Source organism: Rissa tridactyla, chromosome 1 (assembly GCF_028500815.1).
Source record: "Rissa tridactyla isolate bRisTri1 chromosome 1, bRisTri1.patW.cur.20221130, whole genome shotgun sequence".
Lineage (NCBI taxonomy): Eukaryota > Metazoa > Chordata > Aves > Charadriiformes > Laridae > Rissa > Rissa tridactyla.
The window spans coordinates 138355143-138373131 of NC_071466.1; the positions used below are offsets into that span (position 1 = coordinate 138355143).

A 17989-nucleotide genomic window follows, 5' to 3' on the forward strand; every position below is an offset into this window, starting at 1 on the left:
CTCATCAGCGGCAGGAAAAGATTGGGGTTAAAAATTAGGGCTCAGGGCTGAGGGAGCCTGTGGGAGAGTCGGAACCGGCAGCTGCCCTCACGGAGGATGGCCGGCGGGGGAGGACTGGCGGCGGCAACAGGCCCCTAAGGCCGGCCTGGCTCCTGCCGCCGCGCCGGCTGGGGCTGAGGAAGACGACGGCTGGCCCCGAGGAAGGCGCCCGTCTCTGAGGGAGGGAGGGAACCAGCGCACCCGCGGGGAGATGGGCCGGCCCCTGGAGCCTTCTGGGAAATGTAGTTCTCACTCCCCGGGGGCGAGGACCAATCGCCGCGCCGCTCCCCGCCTCCCCCGCGTAGGGCCTGCCGGGAGTTGTAGTTCTTCCCGCCCCGCACCTCCCCATCGGCCAATGGCGGCGGCGCCGGAAAAGACTACTCTTCCCAGCGTGCACCGCTCCGCCGCCGCTCCCCCTGTTGTAAACAAACAGGGCGGCGGGCGATGGCGGCTGGTCGCGCTGGGGGGCTGTGAGTGCCGGTGTCCGCCGGGGTAGGGGCAGGCGGCTCCGGTGAGCTCCCTGTGCGGGGGCCGCGGCGGTGCGGGGCCGGGGCTGGCGGCACATATGGATGACAGCAAGGTAAGGGGCTGCGGGGCCCGCCCGGCGGCGGGGACCGGCTGTAAGGCGGTGCAGGGAGGCCGGGGAGCCCTCCCGCCCCTGCAGGTTGCCCTAAGGGTTTGGTGGCTCCGTTGAAGAGATGCCATTTCTTTTGGGAGGGCTCTTCCTGTTTGTTGCTGTGTCAGGGTGAGGCAAGCACTATTTATACTTCATTTTATAGCCAGTGCGGTCTTACCGCTGGCGCGTCCTTGAAATCTTCTAAAAACCCCACTGAATCATGTTTTCCTCCTTATTGAGGAGATTGGCCTGTGTGAGCGATGAGTCTTAGCTGTGAATTGGAGGAGCGTGACTGCGAAAGGAATTTCCCTGTGAAAACTGAGATAAGTAGTAGCGAATTAACCGTTCTATAGCTGCATCCACCCACGTTCAGTGTTTTCTTTCCTCTGCATGACATAAAGAATTCAGAATTGGGCTTGCGGGCTGTAATGTTTTCCCTAATTCTTAGTGCACTATAATTTAGCTGTACCCGGCTTAAGAGAGCAATTGAAAAATGGTTCATCTTAATATATTTCTCAAAATGGGAAGGAAATGGTAAGAAATAAAGAGAGAGGTCAGATCTAAAAAACTTCGATGTTGCAGTTTTAAAGGCTTTTCTTAAATTATAACACCAAAAAAAACCCCCAACCAAACCCAAAATATGACCTTCTTTTCTTTCTCCTACAAAGCTGTTGTGAAACTAGGGCTTGTTTAGATACTAGTCTTGCTTCTTGCTGTCATTTGAGCTATTGGTTTTGCAAGGGAAAGAGTTTAGTGATGCAGCTGTTCTTGGCAATTAATCTTTGTTAAAATAACACATGTATCACTGAAGTATTCGGACACGGGGAAAAAAGGAGAAATTCTGTCACTGATTTCAGCCTTTGTAGATGGAGTTACTTGGTTACTTTATAAGATTACATATAACTTGCTATATATTTATTATATACATTGGGAAGTGGGAGGTAAGAAGTATTTTTCACATTTGTGTTAGTTGATAAGTAACTCTTGTTGGTAACCTTTAAAATAGTGTTCCACGTAGCTAACTGCAATCTTTTGTATTAATTCTAGAAGTTTTTATAGGGCACACTGGGCAATACTGATGTGAGTAACTTCTCAGTTCATGGGTAGAAATGAAAAAATAAAAAAAAAAATCTTAATATTAGATCACTTTTTTGTTATTCCAGTGAAATTAAAAACAAGCAAACAAAAACCAAAGCAGCAACAATAAAAGTTTGGGGTTGCCCTCTTTTATTACAAATATTCTCGTACTGTAAGGAGAAGATAGCTTTAGTTTTCAAGACGTTTAGATTAAATGTATTTTTCTTCAAAAATACACCTAACTGAGCCAAAATATGAATGAGTACGTTGAGTTTTTTAAAAAGTGCATTTTGGAGACAAATATTATATTTTAAATGGTATTTTTAAATGTAAAGTGTTTTGTTGTTTGGATTTTTTTTTTTTTAACGTATAGGGCATCATTCTTAATTTTAGCAGTGATTACTTTTTTGAATGGAAATGAAAATTTAGTGAAATGCACCCAGCAGCTTTTTAAAATGACTTGCTAGTTCAAGGCAGCGACTTATTGGATATACAAAAGAAAGTAAAAAAGCAGGCTTAGGAAAACCTTTTGTTATCCAGTTCTGATTACGTTATAGCAGCCCACTCTTCGGATTTTTAAGAGTAGATCTCAATCTCTTGCACTTGTTTTAATTCCAGGTTAGTTTCTTGACTTTGAACAGACTAGTTCTTGGTTGTTGGCTTTCTTTTCCTTGTAAATAAATTGCTGCATCCTCTAAATGAAGAAGTGAATTCCTTTATACCTGTAAAAGGGGCTGTGGCGGTTAAAAGCCAGGTCTCCAGCTCAGATTGTTTGCTCTCCATTAGGCTGGGCCTTGGGCAAGGGCATTGGTCTTGGGGCCTGACTACTTCTAAATTTCCACAAACTTGCAGTGTGTGAAGTGAAGGAAAAGCCTTTAAATAGGTAAGGTCAGAGTGTTTTCGTATGTTAAATGAGTTGAAAAAGCAAGCCCTCAGATAAACTGTTGTATGGTGCATTTTTATATATGGATTGAGCATCTGTCAATGTCTTGCTCTGGTGTTTGTACAGCCTTTCCGTGCTGAGGGAGCACTTGGTGTTAGGGGAGGGAAAGGCCACAGCAAAAGGCTGCACGTGAGGAGTTGTGCTTCTTTCCCCACTGCCTAGCTTTGAAACATCAAATACCCAGCCGTGTGTGATCCTGAGGCAGAGGGAGTTTGGTTCCAAGTCATAAATAGCAGTGATGCAGACATCCCTTGGAGGGAGTGTGGGAGCAAGTCAGATGTGAAATCTTGTGCTTAAAAAAGGGCTTGATGGTCTTCATTCATTCATGAGGTGTCCTCTGGCATGTCTCTGCCTGTGACCCTTGCTGTTGTGGGTGACCAGGATTACAAAGAGAGGGACCATCTCCCAGGCGATCCTGGAATCGACTCTGAGGAATGTCTGAGCTCTCAGGAGGGACTGAGAGCTAGTGTGGAGAGCGAAGCACAGGATCTGTTTTCCTAATGGCCTCAGTTGTTAAGGAGGCGAGTTATCATGATTTCACCCTTCAAGGTTTTTTCACAGTACACAGGTTTGCGAAGTGCTGGAGAATTCTTCCAGATCCAGGATCATATTTGAACGTAAAGTGTTCTCATTGCTGCTTGCTTGGAAATATAAAACCTGAATAGCTTTAGTTACAATTTGAGATAAGCAATTTCAAATCGTCAAATGTTTTAAAAAGTTGCTGGTCAGCACTGCTCAGATGACTTGTCTGCTTTCACACATTTGCTATGGGTAAGTAAAACGGATGAGCTTAAACCCTGCAGAACAGCTAGAAGAGTTTTATTTCATGTTTGCAGTGGGCTAGGAGGATATACGTAGTGTAGTGTTAGTTGACCATCCCTGTTGCCTGTTTTGAGCTCTGACAGAGAGAGGTTTAAAGAAATGCTTTAGCATTTTAGCATGAGCTGCAAGAATGCATGTGGTGTGTTTGTGGACACACTTCCATGCATGAGGCTGTAAGTCCTTCCTAGGGGGCAGAGGAGGGCTCTCAACTATTGAATGGTAAGGTGGCATCTAGATGATTGCTGCAGAGTCTCAATAGCAATTCCTACCCTGAACCTTAATGCTTATCCATCTTAACTTGTGGATACTTGCGTAACACTTTATGAAAACTTGATACATATTCCCAGCTTATGCTTTTTAAAAATAGACGTTTCGGCAAAGATAGTTGTCTTTACACATCTGTGCTAAAGATTACATTCTTAGTACAACAATCACTTTGTGTTATTAGAGTTTTAGGATTGATTTCTATTGACATATCTGCTTCAGATTTATAAAGTGTTTGCTCACTGAGTAGTATCTTGTGTCCAATAATGATCTGAAAATGTATTTGGTCTGCCAGTGAAAGTTAACTAAATAATCTGTGTTAAGTATATAAAAAGTCATGCAATGGAGCAATAACCAGCATGCTTTCTAGCTGGGTTTTATGCTGCTACTGTGAATAGTATGCTGTGATTTGGCACATCAGGTAACTTAATCTTTATTAGACTTGTGACTATCTTCATTTGATTACTGATTTTGAGAAAATGTTTGCGAGTGTGAACAGGTTCTACTGTAACGAATGCAGTGCTTAGGTTTGTTTTTGTTTCTTGCTAATCACTTTCATAGTTTTATATAAATTCTGTAGATGATCATCAACTCCATGCTAAGTTATATTCTGCAGCTCTATACCTTCAGCCACTAACACAGAGTCAGTTTAAGATAATTTCCTGAGCTGGATCTGAAGTGCTGGCACTTAAGAGCTATTTGTTTATCCGTGAATGAATGGAGAGCTGCTGGAAGACACTGAAGTGGTCAATGTGATCAGCACTGCCGATCAGCAGTTCTGAACAGTGCTTCAGATAGTGTTGTTTTAATCTGCCGAAGTGTCCAAAGCCCACAGATGTCACAGTGAGGCCAGCTTTATCACAATTTTCTATCTGAGTGGCTCAGTTCCTTGAGGGTGTGAATGCTAGTAGCCGTATTATCTATATCTATGTCCTTCCAAAGGAGGACCTCTTCATCATGCAATCTGACAGTGCTTCTGTAGAGATCTGCTGAATCCCTTTTGGGGGTGGGGGAAATAAAAAAAATCCAGAAATCTGAGGGCTTTTTCTATGTCAGGGTGAGTAACGGAAGCTACTTCCAATTCCAGGTCAAATAATTCTGTACCTGAATGCCAGGTACCAGGCAAGAATGATGTTATGATCCAAGTACCATACTAAAAAGAGAGGGAGTTAATGGTTTTCTATTTTCTGAAGTCTGAGTGAACTGCAGTGGGAGCTTGGTTGGCTTTCTGACAACTGTGTGTCATTATTAATATTTCTGTGACCAATTTTATGATTAATATTGTTCTGGGTCTTGATTACATGTGACTCCCTGGAAAAAAAACAAATCCCTGCTGCTGAATGCTAATAGATCCCTTCCCTTTATAAACTCTGGAGGAATACAAAGGGAATAAAAAAAAAATGTTTGCTTGCTTGTTTTTTTTTCTTGGTCTGCTGCCACGTTCAACATCAACTAGCACTTCTGCTTTGTCTTCTTTCTGTCACATCAGCATAGCAACTGAATAGGCAAACATGACTAGAAGCCAGGGAGATATGGTAATGTGGGATGGTGGCAAAGGATTTATCAGGCCTTTTTTTTTCCCCAGCTGGGTTGCTTAAGGATACAGCAGAAGCTTCTAAATATTGGTGAGGAAAAACTGTTAAGGATGCAGGATTCGTTTAAATAGCTTACCAGACTAGCTGTGCGGGGTGGTGCCTGTGTGGTGAACTCCAGATCAGGAGCCACAAAGACACTATGAGTCTTTCGGTGTGGTGTGAATATTATTAGGGTCTTGCTGCTTAAAGTCAGAGTTAAAAGGGAAGGAAGCTTTTCATTATCTGCATAGTCCTGGTGGTTAGAGCATTGGCAAGCAATGACCCAAGAGGTACAAGCTTTTTTCCTCCCATAAGAGAGCTTGTGTGCAGGGCTGCTGCAGTGGTAAAAGATCTTGGGGGGGAGAGAGCAATTAGTACACCTATCTGTAGAAAGGTCCCTAGAGTGACTGAAGGGAAAGCAGTTAATTGATAACGGTGGATCCAGGCTGCCTTTGCAATATGCAAAGCAGTCTACACCAGCATCTAATTTCCTTGCAGACTACAAAGTGCCTTTAATGATTTTTATGTCCACATCCCTAGATTTGTCCATGAAAACATGCCTTTAAACTCAGAGTTTGTATGAGCTCAGTTGATATCATATTGACGTAAAGATCCATTCTCCCTGGCCCTTTGTATGTTTTCTGTGTTGATGTGACCCCTATCTTGAAAAAGGCACCAGCTGCATATAAACATACACGAAATGCTTTAAAATAACAGGTCCTTAAAAAGAAATTATTTTGTGAGATTGTGATGTTGGATGGATTTAGCTGCTGTGAAGCTGTGCTGCTCATGAACGCTTTTCATTGCTGGTGCCTGCCCGGGATGCTGGCTGTAGAAAGGCTGGGTGCTATTTCCAAGTAGCTTTAAATTGCTGCCTGTGAGAAACAGCGCGGTAGCAACTATTCAACCTGCCTGACGTTGTGGTGAAAGGGCATGGCTGTGACACGCTCCTGCGCAGGACTAAGATTCGAGTTATTGTTTTGTTCATATGACAGTACGTGGTGTGCTGGGACTCTGACCTTGAGTGCTAGCCCACTCTTCTAGAGGGTCAGAACTCAGAGTGGCAAAGACTTTTTAAGAGAGCTGGAGTGTGTGTCTCTACAAGACCTTATCGAGCTCTTGAATTCAAAGATTTACTTTAAACTACCTTGCATCGGCACAGAAAAGCCTTAGGCGCTAAAAGTCTTTGAGAACTGAAGTACTTTGGCTGTAGTGTATAATGTAATATCCAGAAATCTTTTAAGTGCAAGTAGTGATAAGATAGCGAATTGTGAGTGCCTGCAGCTGCTCCTGGGAAGACTATGTGTATTTCTAACTCCTGCTGAGCTAGGAGTATAAATCGCACCATGTGTAAATATGAGTGCGGTTCTATGAGAGGACAGAGCCGAGCTTGTCACATCTGAAAGGGGACAGGCGCTTTCCTTCCTTTGGAGCTTCTTTCCCCCTTGGCCGTGGCTGGTTAGTTTTATACTATTTTGGTGAATATAGTATCTGAACTAGAAGATCTTAAGGAGAACACCTTGCTGGAGTGAATGAATTATCCAAACTGTATTCAGCAGCGCAAATGTAAAAGAGATTGATTTTTTTCCTTTGCTTTTCTGAATGTGTTACGTTTGTTTCATTATCACTACATGTCCATTAAGTACTTTCTGTTCCTCTATTTGCTTGTGGTAGGCAGCTACTCCTGAATAAATTAGGAGAGGCGATATAGAGAGGGTAGGCTTATGTTGGCATGTGATTGTTGACTCACTTTCCAAAGAAAAAATAGCCTCAATTGCATAAGCCTTTTTTTTTTTTCTTCATTCTAGCACATCAGTTCACTATGTTATTGTTTTTTATTGCAGACTGCTAAGTTTGTAGAACAAGTGACTTCTTTGAATGTCAAAGCTGACTTATTTTGTAGCATCACACAGTAAAAAGTGCCTTTTTTTTATTATGAACTCTGATATTTTGAACACCGACTACTAGAAAAAGTACTGTCTATACACAGTATGGTGAAACACTAAACCAGCAGTGAAATTCTTGTACGTAGGTGTGTGTGTTAGGTGTGTTTCTCCACACCCCCTTCATTCAAACAGTGTGGTCAGAATGCAAATAAAGAGAAATTCTCACTTCAGAGGGGAAGTGGGGTGTGTGGCTCACGCAATGCGTACAGGGCGATACTACCTGATGGCCACTGTACTGAATTTCAGACCATATTTAAGACTTTCATGTGCCATGCTCTCATGTTAAGAGTAAAATATTTGGGTGGGGAAGCATAGAGTAAACATTGAGGAAACAGTTACCTTCTTTTTTTTTATTTGTAGTAAGAGAAGCTTTCTGATATGTAAAACGAAAAAAAAAATAAAAATGGACCTACAAAGAAGAGGCGAAAATGATTGCAAAACGTGCAATCCATAGGACAAGAAACTAGGGGGTTACAGCTCTGCGAGGGAGATCTAAATTAGGTGCTGGGAGAGTTGAACATTGGGATATATTGCATGAGGAGGCGTGAGAAGACAATTTTCCAGGCTGTGTAGTATTGTTTTGAAGGTAAATGTGGCCAGAGTGGTTAGGTACAACTGGAACAGAGGCAGCAGAAGTAGGACTCGGTGCAACGGAGTTCCCTCTTTAGTGAAAATCCTCAGAAGATTCTGTTGAAATAAATCAGGACTGAGGAAGCTCAGATGGCTAGTGAGTAATTCTGACAGGTTTCATCTTTTGAGTAGGCTGAAACTATGGTCATTTGATTGCAGCAAAACTAAGTTTTGAATTACGTTGATATAAATAAATATTTTTTCTTCCAAATTAAAGTGTTAAACTCCATAATACTTGCCAACTCTAGAAGCACTATATTAGGGCAGGAGTTGTCTGTAATAATAAAACAGTTTTGCTATGAATTTGACTGATCGTCTCTGTCTACGAGGTGTCCCAGATATCCTGCCATGGACACAAACTGTAACACAGGAGGGTCCCTCTGAACATTTTTTTTACTGTGACGGTGGCTGAGCCTTGTCACAAGTTGCCCAGAGAGGTGGTGGAGTCTCCCTTGGATATACTCAAAAGCCGTCTGGACATGGTCCTGGGCAACTGGCTCTAAGTGGCCCTGCTTGAGGAGGGGTTTGGACTAGATGACCTCCAGGTCCCTGCCAACCTCAACTGTTTTGTGAGGCTGTTTCTCCAAATCAAATTAGTAGCATTTACAATAGGAGTGCTTAAGCACTGATTTCAACATGAAGTCGTATCCCTCCCTTTTGTTTTTGATGCCGTCACTGAAAACTTCATACATCAGCCCCCTAAACACACTACAGCTTTCCTCTATTGCTGAGAATCAGTGAAAGTACATGCAAAAATTTTCTACTTGAGACACCTAGTAGGCACAATGATGTGGCGCCAGCATTCCCTCTGCAGAACAGGATCTTTAATGTACCCTTCCTTTCCAGGTGGTCGGAGGCAAGGTAAAGAAACCAGGCAAGCGAGGTCGTAAACCAGCCAAAATAGACTTGAAGGCAAAGCTTGAAAGAAGTCGTCAGAGTGCAAGGGAGTGCAGAGCCAGGAAGAAGCTGAGGTACCAGTATCTGGAAGAGCTGGTTTCAAGCAGAGAGCGAGCCATCTGCGCTCTCAGAGAAGAGCTTGAAATGGTAAGAAACTGTCGTTTAACGTAACCCTTGGTATTATCTGGGACCTGTCCTCGTGGACATTTGTTTTTGAAATCACTGTGACTGAGAGTGGGATTTGGCTAGGCATAAGGTATCAAAACATCAGTAACAGATGCACTCAGCTGTTTGCTGATTTTTGCGTGTTGAATGTGAACCTCGTGTCACAAGTTGTCTGCTGGTTTTGAACTGGAAGCAAGCAAAAGAAAGGGCCATTGCATATAAGCCTCTTTGAAACGTTTGTTTTGGAAAACCGCTGACAGAGGTAGAAAGAGGTAGAGAGTGTAAAGAGATGTGTTAAAGCATCAAGGGGGATGTGTATCCAAAGCATGTCATTGCTTCCCACGGACCTTTCTGTCTGCTGCGGAGGTTGATTCTTGCAGGATACTCTCACCCACATGTGTAGATGGTTGCGCAGCTGTCCTCTGTTTACAGCATATGTAAGACGGGTGTCTCGGTCAAATAAGATGCGTTAACCAAAGAGAATGTTTCATCTGGAAATACAGACTCAGCTCCTCGGTAATACCGAGATGCCATTGAAATTTTGCTGGAGCTGAAGATATTTCCTTCACCTTGCATTAGGTTTGTTTGAGTAGGCAGGGCTAATCCCCACAAGTGAATGGGGTTAAGACTGGGTGGAAAGTCAGCCAACTGACCACAGGTTTTCTAGCGTGCTTCAGGGTTTGCCAATGAAGAATTTAAGATGAGGGAACTAGGAGTAAGGCACATGTGCTGTAACTGTGCTTTGCACAATCAGAAAGGACCTCTTAATAGTCAGTCAGCCCCAGAGTCATGTGAAATATTTGTTTTTAATAGGCCGTGAACTGGAACGGTATTCTGGCATGCCAGCAGCGAGAAAACGCACAAAGTGTTCCATGTTGTTTAATAATTACAGTATTGTGTCTAGTACTGCTACTGAGTAGCAGTTTATTGACTGAAACAGGATTTACGGACGCCAGGTATGCAACCATGGACACGTGCTTAGCTCATTAGTGCTTTGCAGTTTTGTAAGAGGCTTCAGCCCAGTAAATTCAAACCTGAAATGAATATACCGGAAGGTAAAGATTACAGTTCTGTTTTGTCTGCTAATGTGATCCTGGCACTTTGCTAATGCCTAATGTGTTTGCGTATTTCAGTACAAGCAGTGGTGCATGGCAATGGACCAAGGGAAAATCCCCTCTGAAATAAAAGCCCTGCTAACTGGAGAGGAGCAGGGCAAAGCACAGCAGAACTCGGCCAAACTTGCCAAGGCTGGGAAGACAGAAGCAAACAGCAGCAATCCCTGTAAGTATCCAGCCTATGATTAATTCCTGTTTTGTTACATCTTTTGTGGCGTAGGAGGATGGCTGTGGTGTAGGAAGAAACATAAGGATGTGCTTTTGGGCACAAATAGTTGATTGAAGCAAAGAGCTTAGTGGGTGGTACAAAGACTCAGTGTAATGTTTACATGGACAACACAGAAATTACACTAGCTAGGAAGTTGGGCAGTTATTTTAAAAAGAAGACTCAGTCTTTGTGTTTCAACAAGGCCTGTGGAGGCCTGTGAATACCTGAGACCTTAATCTTTTACAGCATTTTCTGTTTTCCTAATGCAAGGTAAATGGAGCACACAAAACATAATTGAATTTTAAAAACTCCATCAAGAAAACATTATTCTAGCTGCAAGCACTCAAAAGTGAGAAATGCTGGAATTGGAATTTCCTGTGGAGTCGTCTTTCTGCCTCATTTGTGCTTGTCCAGGGAATGAAATAAAGTTCTTCTGGGGATTGAAATGTGGAAAGATCATGTGATATAAAGTCATAATCCTGATATGTGCCTGCAAAGGAACAGAGCTAAGGTGTAGCATGGGCAATTCTATATCTCACATCTTCTAATTTTGTAATATTTCATGGTACAGGTTAAATTACACTTTACTGTAAATTAGAAAAAAAAAATGAATTCCTAGCTTTATGTTTTTAAGTAACAACATGAAAACCAAATTTGTAACTGTAACAATCTTCCCCCATGGTGCGTCATTCGCAGGAGACCAATGCAGAACCTTCCGCACTGCAGCAGAGATAGCTTGGTAGCTAGCAGAAGAATGCTGTTGTCAGAGAAGTGGATGCATCCCCGGGTGCAGGGGAAAGGATCCCAGTCCGCTGTCTTCTCTTTGCTCCTCCCCACATGAAAGTCTTTGATTGTGGTGTTCCCAAGCCTGCATGGAGTGAGGCTTTTCGGGTAATAGGTGTTTGTGTAAGCGGAGCCTTGTTCTTCCTCTCTCTACATCACCCTCCTCAAATACAGCTTTTGGGCATTCCCAGTTAGAGATGAGGGGCTGCTTTTATGTCAGAGCCCAGAACTACACTGGCTTTGTGGTCAGTAGTTATATGATGAGTAACCATTGTGGGAGTCTGAGAGGTTCTGTAAAATAAAAGCAAGAGAAGGATCTTGTAACAGCTTTGCTAAAGCCAAATGGAGTACTGTAGGTTGAGGAGAAGGAACTGGATCGAAAGCTTTCAGTAAGAAGTTTTATAGCAATGTAATTTGTAACCCAAATAAAGACGTTACTTTCAGTATCCTTTTATAATGCAGCATGTCTTTTATGTTCTTGGGGCTCTTCAAGAGAGGTACTAGATATATTCCCTGCTTCTGCCTATAATTCTTTCACAGGATGTATTTTTCCCCTCTCCTGCTCCCAGTCAGATAGTCAAAGCATCTCCCTCCACCCCGCTTCCAGCAGTGGAACAACTGCCATCTTCTTCCACCTATTGTGCTCTGCTATCTTTCTGTGTCTGCCTTCACTTTGAGCCCCAGTATCTTTCTAGCCTGCAACTTAATATGAATTCTGTGGTGCTACCCTGGTTTCCCAGAAAAAGATAACACCAAGAACTGGTAGCAAGGAAAACAGGTTGCATTGATTTGGTCTTGCAATAAGAGAGGCGACAGCAAACATCTTGTGGGTTGATTTACTCGTCCAAGATCTTGACAGATAACCTGCCACTTCCCTTAGACTGCTCTTTCTCCTATGTATGCTTTTTGTGTGTAAATGATGCATTGTGGAGAGTGGAGCTCTTGGGATTTTCAGTGGGGGTTTTGCTTGCTTATTCTCCATTTTGTTTATGACAGTGTCTTTCTCTGTATTTTATTAAATGCATGGAACATTTTTTAATGTTATGTTTTCTTCTTTGTTTCATAGAATAAATATTATAATGAATGACTTTACTAGACTGAATGTTGCCTTCTTTTTATTGAACTAATTTGGTCTGTTTAGCATTATCTCAACTCAGGATTAGTCAAAAGCACTGACAATAATAAAGTGCTGTATTTCAGCGTACAGCACAGTTGTTTTCAGAATTCCATTCTGAGCATTTGTATATTAATCCTTAAGGCATTTTTTTAGGTTTATTCTCTAGACTGTCCACACATGTACTTAGTTAGCAATTGCTAGAAATGTTGCATAGACATGGACATGGGCCCACTGTTGAACGAAACAGGAGCCACGGTGACGGAGGATGCGGAGAAGGCGGAGTTACTGAATGCCTTCTTTGCTTTGGTCTTTACTGCTCGGCCCAACCCTCAGGAGTCCCAGGCATTGGGGGAAGTAACGGGAAAAGAAGACAACTTCCCTTCAGTTGAGGAGGATCGAGTGAGGAATCAATTAGATATTCACAAGTCCATGGGCCCCGATGGGATGCACCCAAGAGTGCTGAGGGAGCTGGGAGAAGTCATTGCTGGGCTGCTCTCCATCATCTTTGAAAGGTCCTGGAGAACAGGCGAGGTGCCTGAGTGACATTGGCTTTCCTCCAGTCTTCAAAAAAGGCAAGAAGGAGGACCTGGGGAGCTACAGGCTGGTCAGCCTCACCTCCATCCCTGGAAAGATGATGGAAAGGCTCATTCTGGGCATCATCTCAAGGCATGTGGAGGAAAAGAAAGCTATCAGAAGTACTCAACATGGATTCACCAAGGGGAAATCATGTCTGACTAATCTGATAGCCTTCTATGATGGCATGACTGGATGGATAGATGAGGGGAGGGCAGTGGATGTGGTCTACCTTGATTTGAGCAAGGCGTTTGACATGGTCTCCCACAGCATCCTCATAGGGAAGCTTAGGAAGAGTGGGCTTGATGAATGGACAGTGGGGTGGATAGATAACTGGTTGAAAGACAGAGCTCAGAGGGTCGTGATTAGGGGCACAGGGTCTAGCTGGAGGTCAGTGATGAGTGGTGTTCCCCAGGGGTCAGTACTGGGCCCAGTCCTCTTCAATATATCCATCAATGACCTGGATGAAGGGATAGAGTGCACCCTCAGCAAGTTTGCTGATGACACAAAGCTGGGGGGGGTGGCTGACACACCGGAAGGCTGTGCCGCCGTACAGAGAGACCTGGACAGGCTGGAGATTTGGGCAAAGAGGAACCTTATGAAATTCAACAAGGGCAAGTGTAGGGTGCTGCACCTGGAGAGGAATAACCCCATGCACCAGGACAGGTTGGGGGCTGACCTGCTGGAGAGCAGCTCTGTGGAAAGAGACCTGGGAGTCCTGGTGGACAACAGGATGACCATGAGCCAGCAATGTGCCCTCGTGGCCAAGAAGGCCAATGGCATTGTGGGGTGCATCAAGAAGAGTGTGGCCAGCAGGTCGAGGGAGGTCATCCTCCCCCTCTACTCTGCCTTGGTGAGGCTGCACTTGGACCACTGTGTCCAGTTCTGGGCTCCCTGGTTCAAGAGGGACAGGGAACTGCTGGAGAGGGTGCAGCAAAGGGCTACCAAGATGATTAGGGGACTGGAACATCTCTCTTATGAAGAAAGGCTGAGGGATTTCAGTCTCTTCAGTCTGGAAAAAAGACGACTGAAGGGGGACCTTATCAACACTTATAAATACTTAAAAGGTGGGTGTCAGGAGGATGGGGCCAGGCTCTTTTCAGTGGTGCTTGGGGACAGGACAAGAGGTAATGGGCACAAACTTGAGCATAGGAAGTTCCGCCTAAACATGAGGAGGAACTTCTTTACTTTGAGGGTGGCAGAGCACTGGAACAGGCTGCCCAGAGAGGTGGTGGAGTCCCCATCTCTGGAGACATTCAAAACCCGCCTGGACGCGTTCCTGTGCAACCTGCTCTAGGTGACCCTGCTCTGGCCGGGGGGTTGGACTGGATGATCTCCAGAGGTCCCTTCCAACCCTATGATTCTATGGAAAACTATTATGAAAGGTTAAGTAACATCGAAGCAGAGATGGGGAGGATATGAGGGTTCCCACCCCCCATATTTTAAACTCTCAACTGCAATTTGTCCTGAAAGATAGCAACAAAGCCAGCCCATAGGTTTTGGGGGTTTTGTCTATGTTGAATGCTTGGCCGTCCTTTTTCTGGGTTCTCTGGAGGGGGGAAAGAAACTAGGCCAGATGTCCAGAACTATACTTTGTGAACTTGCCAGAAGTGTAATAAATTATTTTTGGTTAGAATTAGACTTTTACTGTGCCTCCAGTTTCAGATGTAAACTATATATTGTAATTAATCATAGAATCATAGAATGGTTCGGGTTGGAAGGGACCTTAAAGATCATCTAGTTCCAACCCCCGGCCATGGGCAGGGACACCTCCCACTAGATCAGGCTGCTCAAAGCCCCATCCAGCCTGGCCTTGAACACTTCCAGGGATGGGGCATCCACAGCTTCCCTGGGCAACCTGTTCCAGTGCCTCACCACCCTCACAGTAAAGAATTTCTTCTTAATATCCAATCTAAATCTCCCCTCTTTCAGTTTGAAACCATTACCCCTCATCCTGTCACTATACTCCCTGATAAAGAGTCCCTCCCCATCTTTCCTGTAGGCCCCTTTTAGGTACTGGAAAGCCTCTATAAGGTCTCCTTGGAGCCTCCTCTTCTCCAGGCTGAACAACCCCAACTCTCTCAGCCTGTCCTCACAGCATAGGTGCTCCAGCCCTCTGATCATCTTAAAGTAACTAAAAATGTATTTCAAAGGTTATGTGTATACTTAAGTGTCTTTCAGGGATGTAGGAAAACATGCAGAGGAGTTAGGGCATGTGTGACCAGAATAGCTCCACTCTACACTAGGTTACATGACAAAGGCAGCTCCAATCTCACCAGAAATACCCCACTTGCTCTCTTCCCTCCACTCTTCCTTTGTTTCACTTTCTGTGATACCAAACAAGAAACTTATCAGGAGTTATGTTTTCTTTTATGGAGGAAATTATGGAGTTGGAATTTCCGCATTGTGATGAGCAACAGTTTTCATCTGTTCCTCATCACAGTGGCTCCTGCTTCCTGGCTTAGCCAGCAGTTGGTATTCCAGGACCATGTTTGGCAAGCCTGGCCAAGCTCTGTGGCACAAATAGTGGCATCCGTGTTCTAACAGGTTTTTTTTGTGCTTCATGCAGATGGGACAGGAGGCACGTTACAGCCTCCATCTTCTTCAACTGTTTCCATGTTCGTTCTGCAAGCCAAAATAGGTGTGACACAGAGCTAGAGGCTCTGACTGCAATCCTCCGACCTGCTCGAGATGCCATAGTTCATTACGGAATATAGGATTCCCAGCAGCAATCATTTGATTAGATAAAGTTTTGTGGCTTCCATGCCATGGCAGATTGTGCTGTGTTTTAAGTGTTCTGGGCATAGATGGATCTCTGGGAGTCCTTTATTTCGGAGTTTGAAGTTCAGCAGTTCCCCTTGAAAACCGATAGGAAATGCCTGTGGTACGTGCTCATTTGGTACTTTAACGGTGTACCGTCTTCATTCACATTGAGGTGGCTCCTACAAGTGATACGACCAGGACCTCTGACTAGGAGTCTCATATAGTGCCCTAAGTAAGGGAGGGTGGCTTGGTCTTACCCTCTTTTTGTGTAAGGTGGGTACAGCCTTCCACCCGTCTCTCCTGCCATGAGTGTGTGCAGCTGGTTCTCTCTCGCAAACATTGAAGAAAGGAGATAAGCCTGGAAATGCTTCATTTTCCCACTTCCCGCGGAAATCTAACGGTCAGCTAGAACCGTTTGCTCAGCTAAAGGTGGGTATCTCTTGGAAACTATCCGCAGACTTCAGAAAAATGCTGTCTGTAGTATTTGGTGTTTATAACAATGCCAGGACTCAGTTACAATAACATATGGCAAGACTGAACTCAGTCAATGCTGGTGGAGTAAGCACCATACAGTTGCACTAATCCTTTGGGAGAATTTAAAGGATTTACCGAGGATTTACCAGATAGTGAAAACTTAGTATGAAAAAGATATAACAAGTCTTGTCCTTTTAATCCCAAATATATGCTTGGGGCATAGAATCCTGAACAATGAAGTGGATACATTTTAATAGACCTGTCACTAAACTGAGAATGTTTTGCAATTATATGTGTTAAAAAAAATAAATAAAAATCATGGTCTGCTTTTGTAATCTGATAATAATAAGCGTTTGCCAAAGAACCTGCATTCTATTAACTGCTTTTCAAAAAGACTATTATGACTTGTATCAGAGGTGTTTGGTTGTGGTTTTTTTAATGTATAAGATAAATTTCAAAAAGCTTTTCTCTTTCTTGACAGCTGAACCCATGACTAGCTTTGGGAGAGTGCCTGTGACTGACTTGTTCTTCCTTTTTTTCCCTTTTACATTTTAGGGTGAAGATTAATTTACATCTGGTTCTTCGTGGCATCCCATGAAGAGATAGAGAAGATTTGTCATCATGGTTCCATTTGCTACTTTCCAATACATTATGATCTCTGTAATTAGCTATGAAATTACTGTTAATAAAAGGACCAAATGCAGACCAAATGTTTGAGACTAGTCTAAAAATGTAGGGTAATCAAGAGGAAAAGCTGAAATAAGAACTCTAGTCCTTCTCGTTATACTTAAGCATTACAGCGTGCGCGACAGAGGATCGGCTGATGGAGAAATCCCTGCAGTAGGTGAGGAAGGTAAAACACCAGCTTGTGAGTGTCCTGCTCTTAGTGCCGCTGAGCATTAATTTCTCTGTCAGTTTTGTCACTAACTGAATTCCTTGTGTGACTCTGGTGGGTATTTGCATGAGAAAACAGCAGCATCTAATCAGCAGTAAAATCTGAGGTATCCAATACTGAATTAGTGCATCAGTGGACTAAAATTCAACTGATGCTGTATTTATGGGATGTATAGATTTGTATATGTAGATATAAAAGTAGAATTTGTAGTGTCGGTTATAGCTAGTGCCTTAAGCAATTTCTGCTAAGGCTGTTGCTTGAAATTATTTATACCATTATTTGTATTTTCTTTGCCTTACTTTAAATTGTAACTAGAAAATGCTGTCATCGTTCAGCTAGTGATTTTCAGCAACACTTCATTTAAAAAAAAAAACCACAATTAAAAACCCTAAACAACTGACTTTCCGTTTCTTTTTTTCCTCAATAAAAAGCGCTTGGGAGGTGGAAGTTTTGCTCGGGTAACTTGTGGAAGATTAGCCCTGGTCTTTTGTGTGTCTGCTTGTCACTCACAACTGACTTAATGGACGCTACTAACAGCAAATGCTGCTCCAAGCGGTTCCTGTGTATGATCTCTATATATCAGGGTGGGTAAGGGTGGCATTCCTCACTCTGCTGCAGCTGATAGGTATTCTGATGCTAAAATAAGTTTGTGAGTAAAAGACGATGAGTGGATTATAAAATGTGTGTTTTTCATGAGGCGGGGTGTTCAATGTGAATAGAAATAGCTTGCTATGAAGGGTGACTTTTTCCGTACCTCCTTTCTCATGGCAACTTTCAAAATACGTTTTGATCAAATTATACAGCGCTGGTGACAGCAATGCTGCATATTCCGGTGGCAGAGCATACCAGCAGCGTCCTCCAACTTTACCATGTCCTTATGTGGCGTGCTTCGCATGCCTGCTGATGTAAGAACAATTCTTTCCTACTCCCTATCGAACATAGATCCTGCCGTGTTGCTAGGTCAGTGTTTTCTGTTTTGCATTTCTGGGCTTTTTCTTTCCTCTCCCCTAAGCAGTACTTTGACATCTCCCACTTTCCAGTATGCGTTCCTTTTTCCCTACAGAAGGAGAGTCTTCTGTGAATCTCCT

The 17989-nt window shown here is 43.5% G+C and overlaps 1 protein-coding gene across 7 annotated transcripts; it reads left to right on the plus strand.

Annotated features, from left to right (window-relative positions):
- The first annotated feature begins 444 nt into the window (after positions 1 to 444).
- Positions 445 to 17301, plus strand: CREBL2 (cAMP responsive element binding protein like 2). Of its 7 annotated transcripts, none has more exons than XM_054207979.1 (6): positions 445 to 619; positions 3006 to 3196; positions 8758 to 8955; positions 10107 to 10254; positions 15806 to 15961; positions 16562 to 17301. In XM_054207979.1, the coding sequence occupies exons 2-5, from the start codon at positions 3176 to 3178 to the stop codon at positions 15886 to 15888; spliced, it is 450 nt and encodes a 149-aa protein (XP_054063954.1). In that variant the 5' UTR covers positions 445 to 619; positions 3006 to 3175; the 3' UTR covers positions 15889 to 15961; positions 16562 to 17301. The 7 variants fall into 7 exon arrangements, with proteins under 7 accessions (XP_054063954.1, XP_054063965.1, XP_054063972.1 ...); XM_054207990.1 differs by having other exon boundaries at positions 3057 to 3196; XM_054207997.1 differs by lacking the exon at positions 3006 to 3196 and having other exon boundaries at positions 446 to 619.
- Positions 17302 to 17989: the final 688 nt, after the last annotated feature.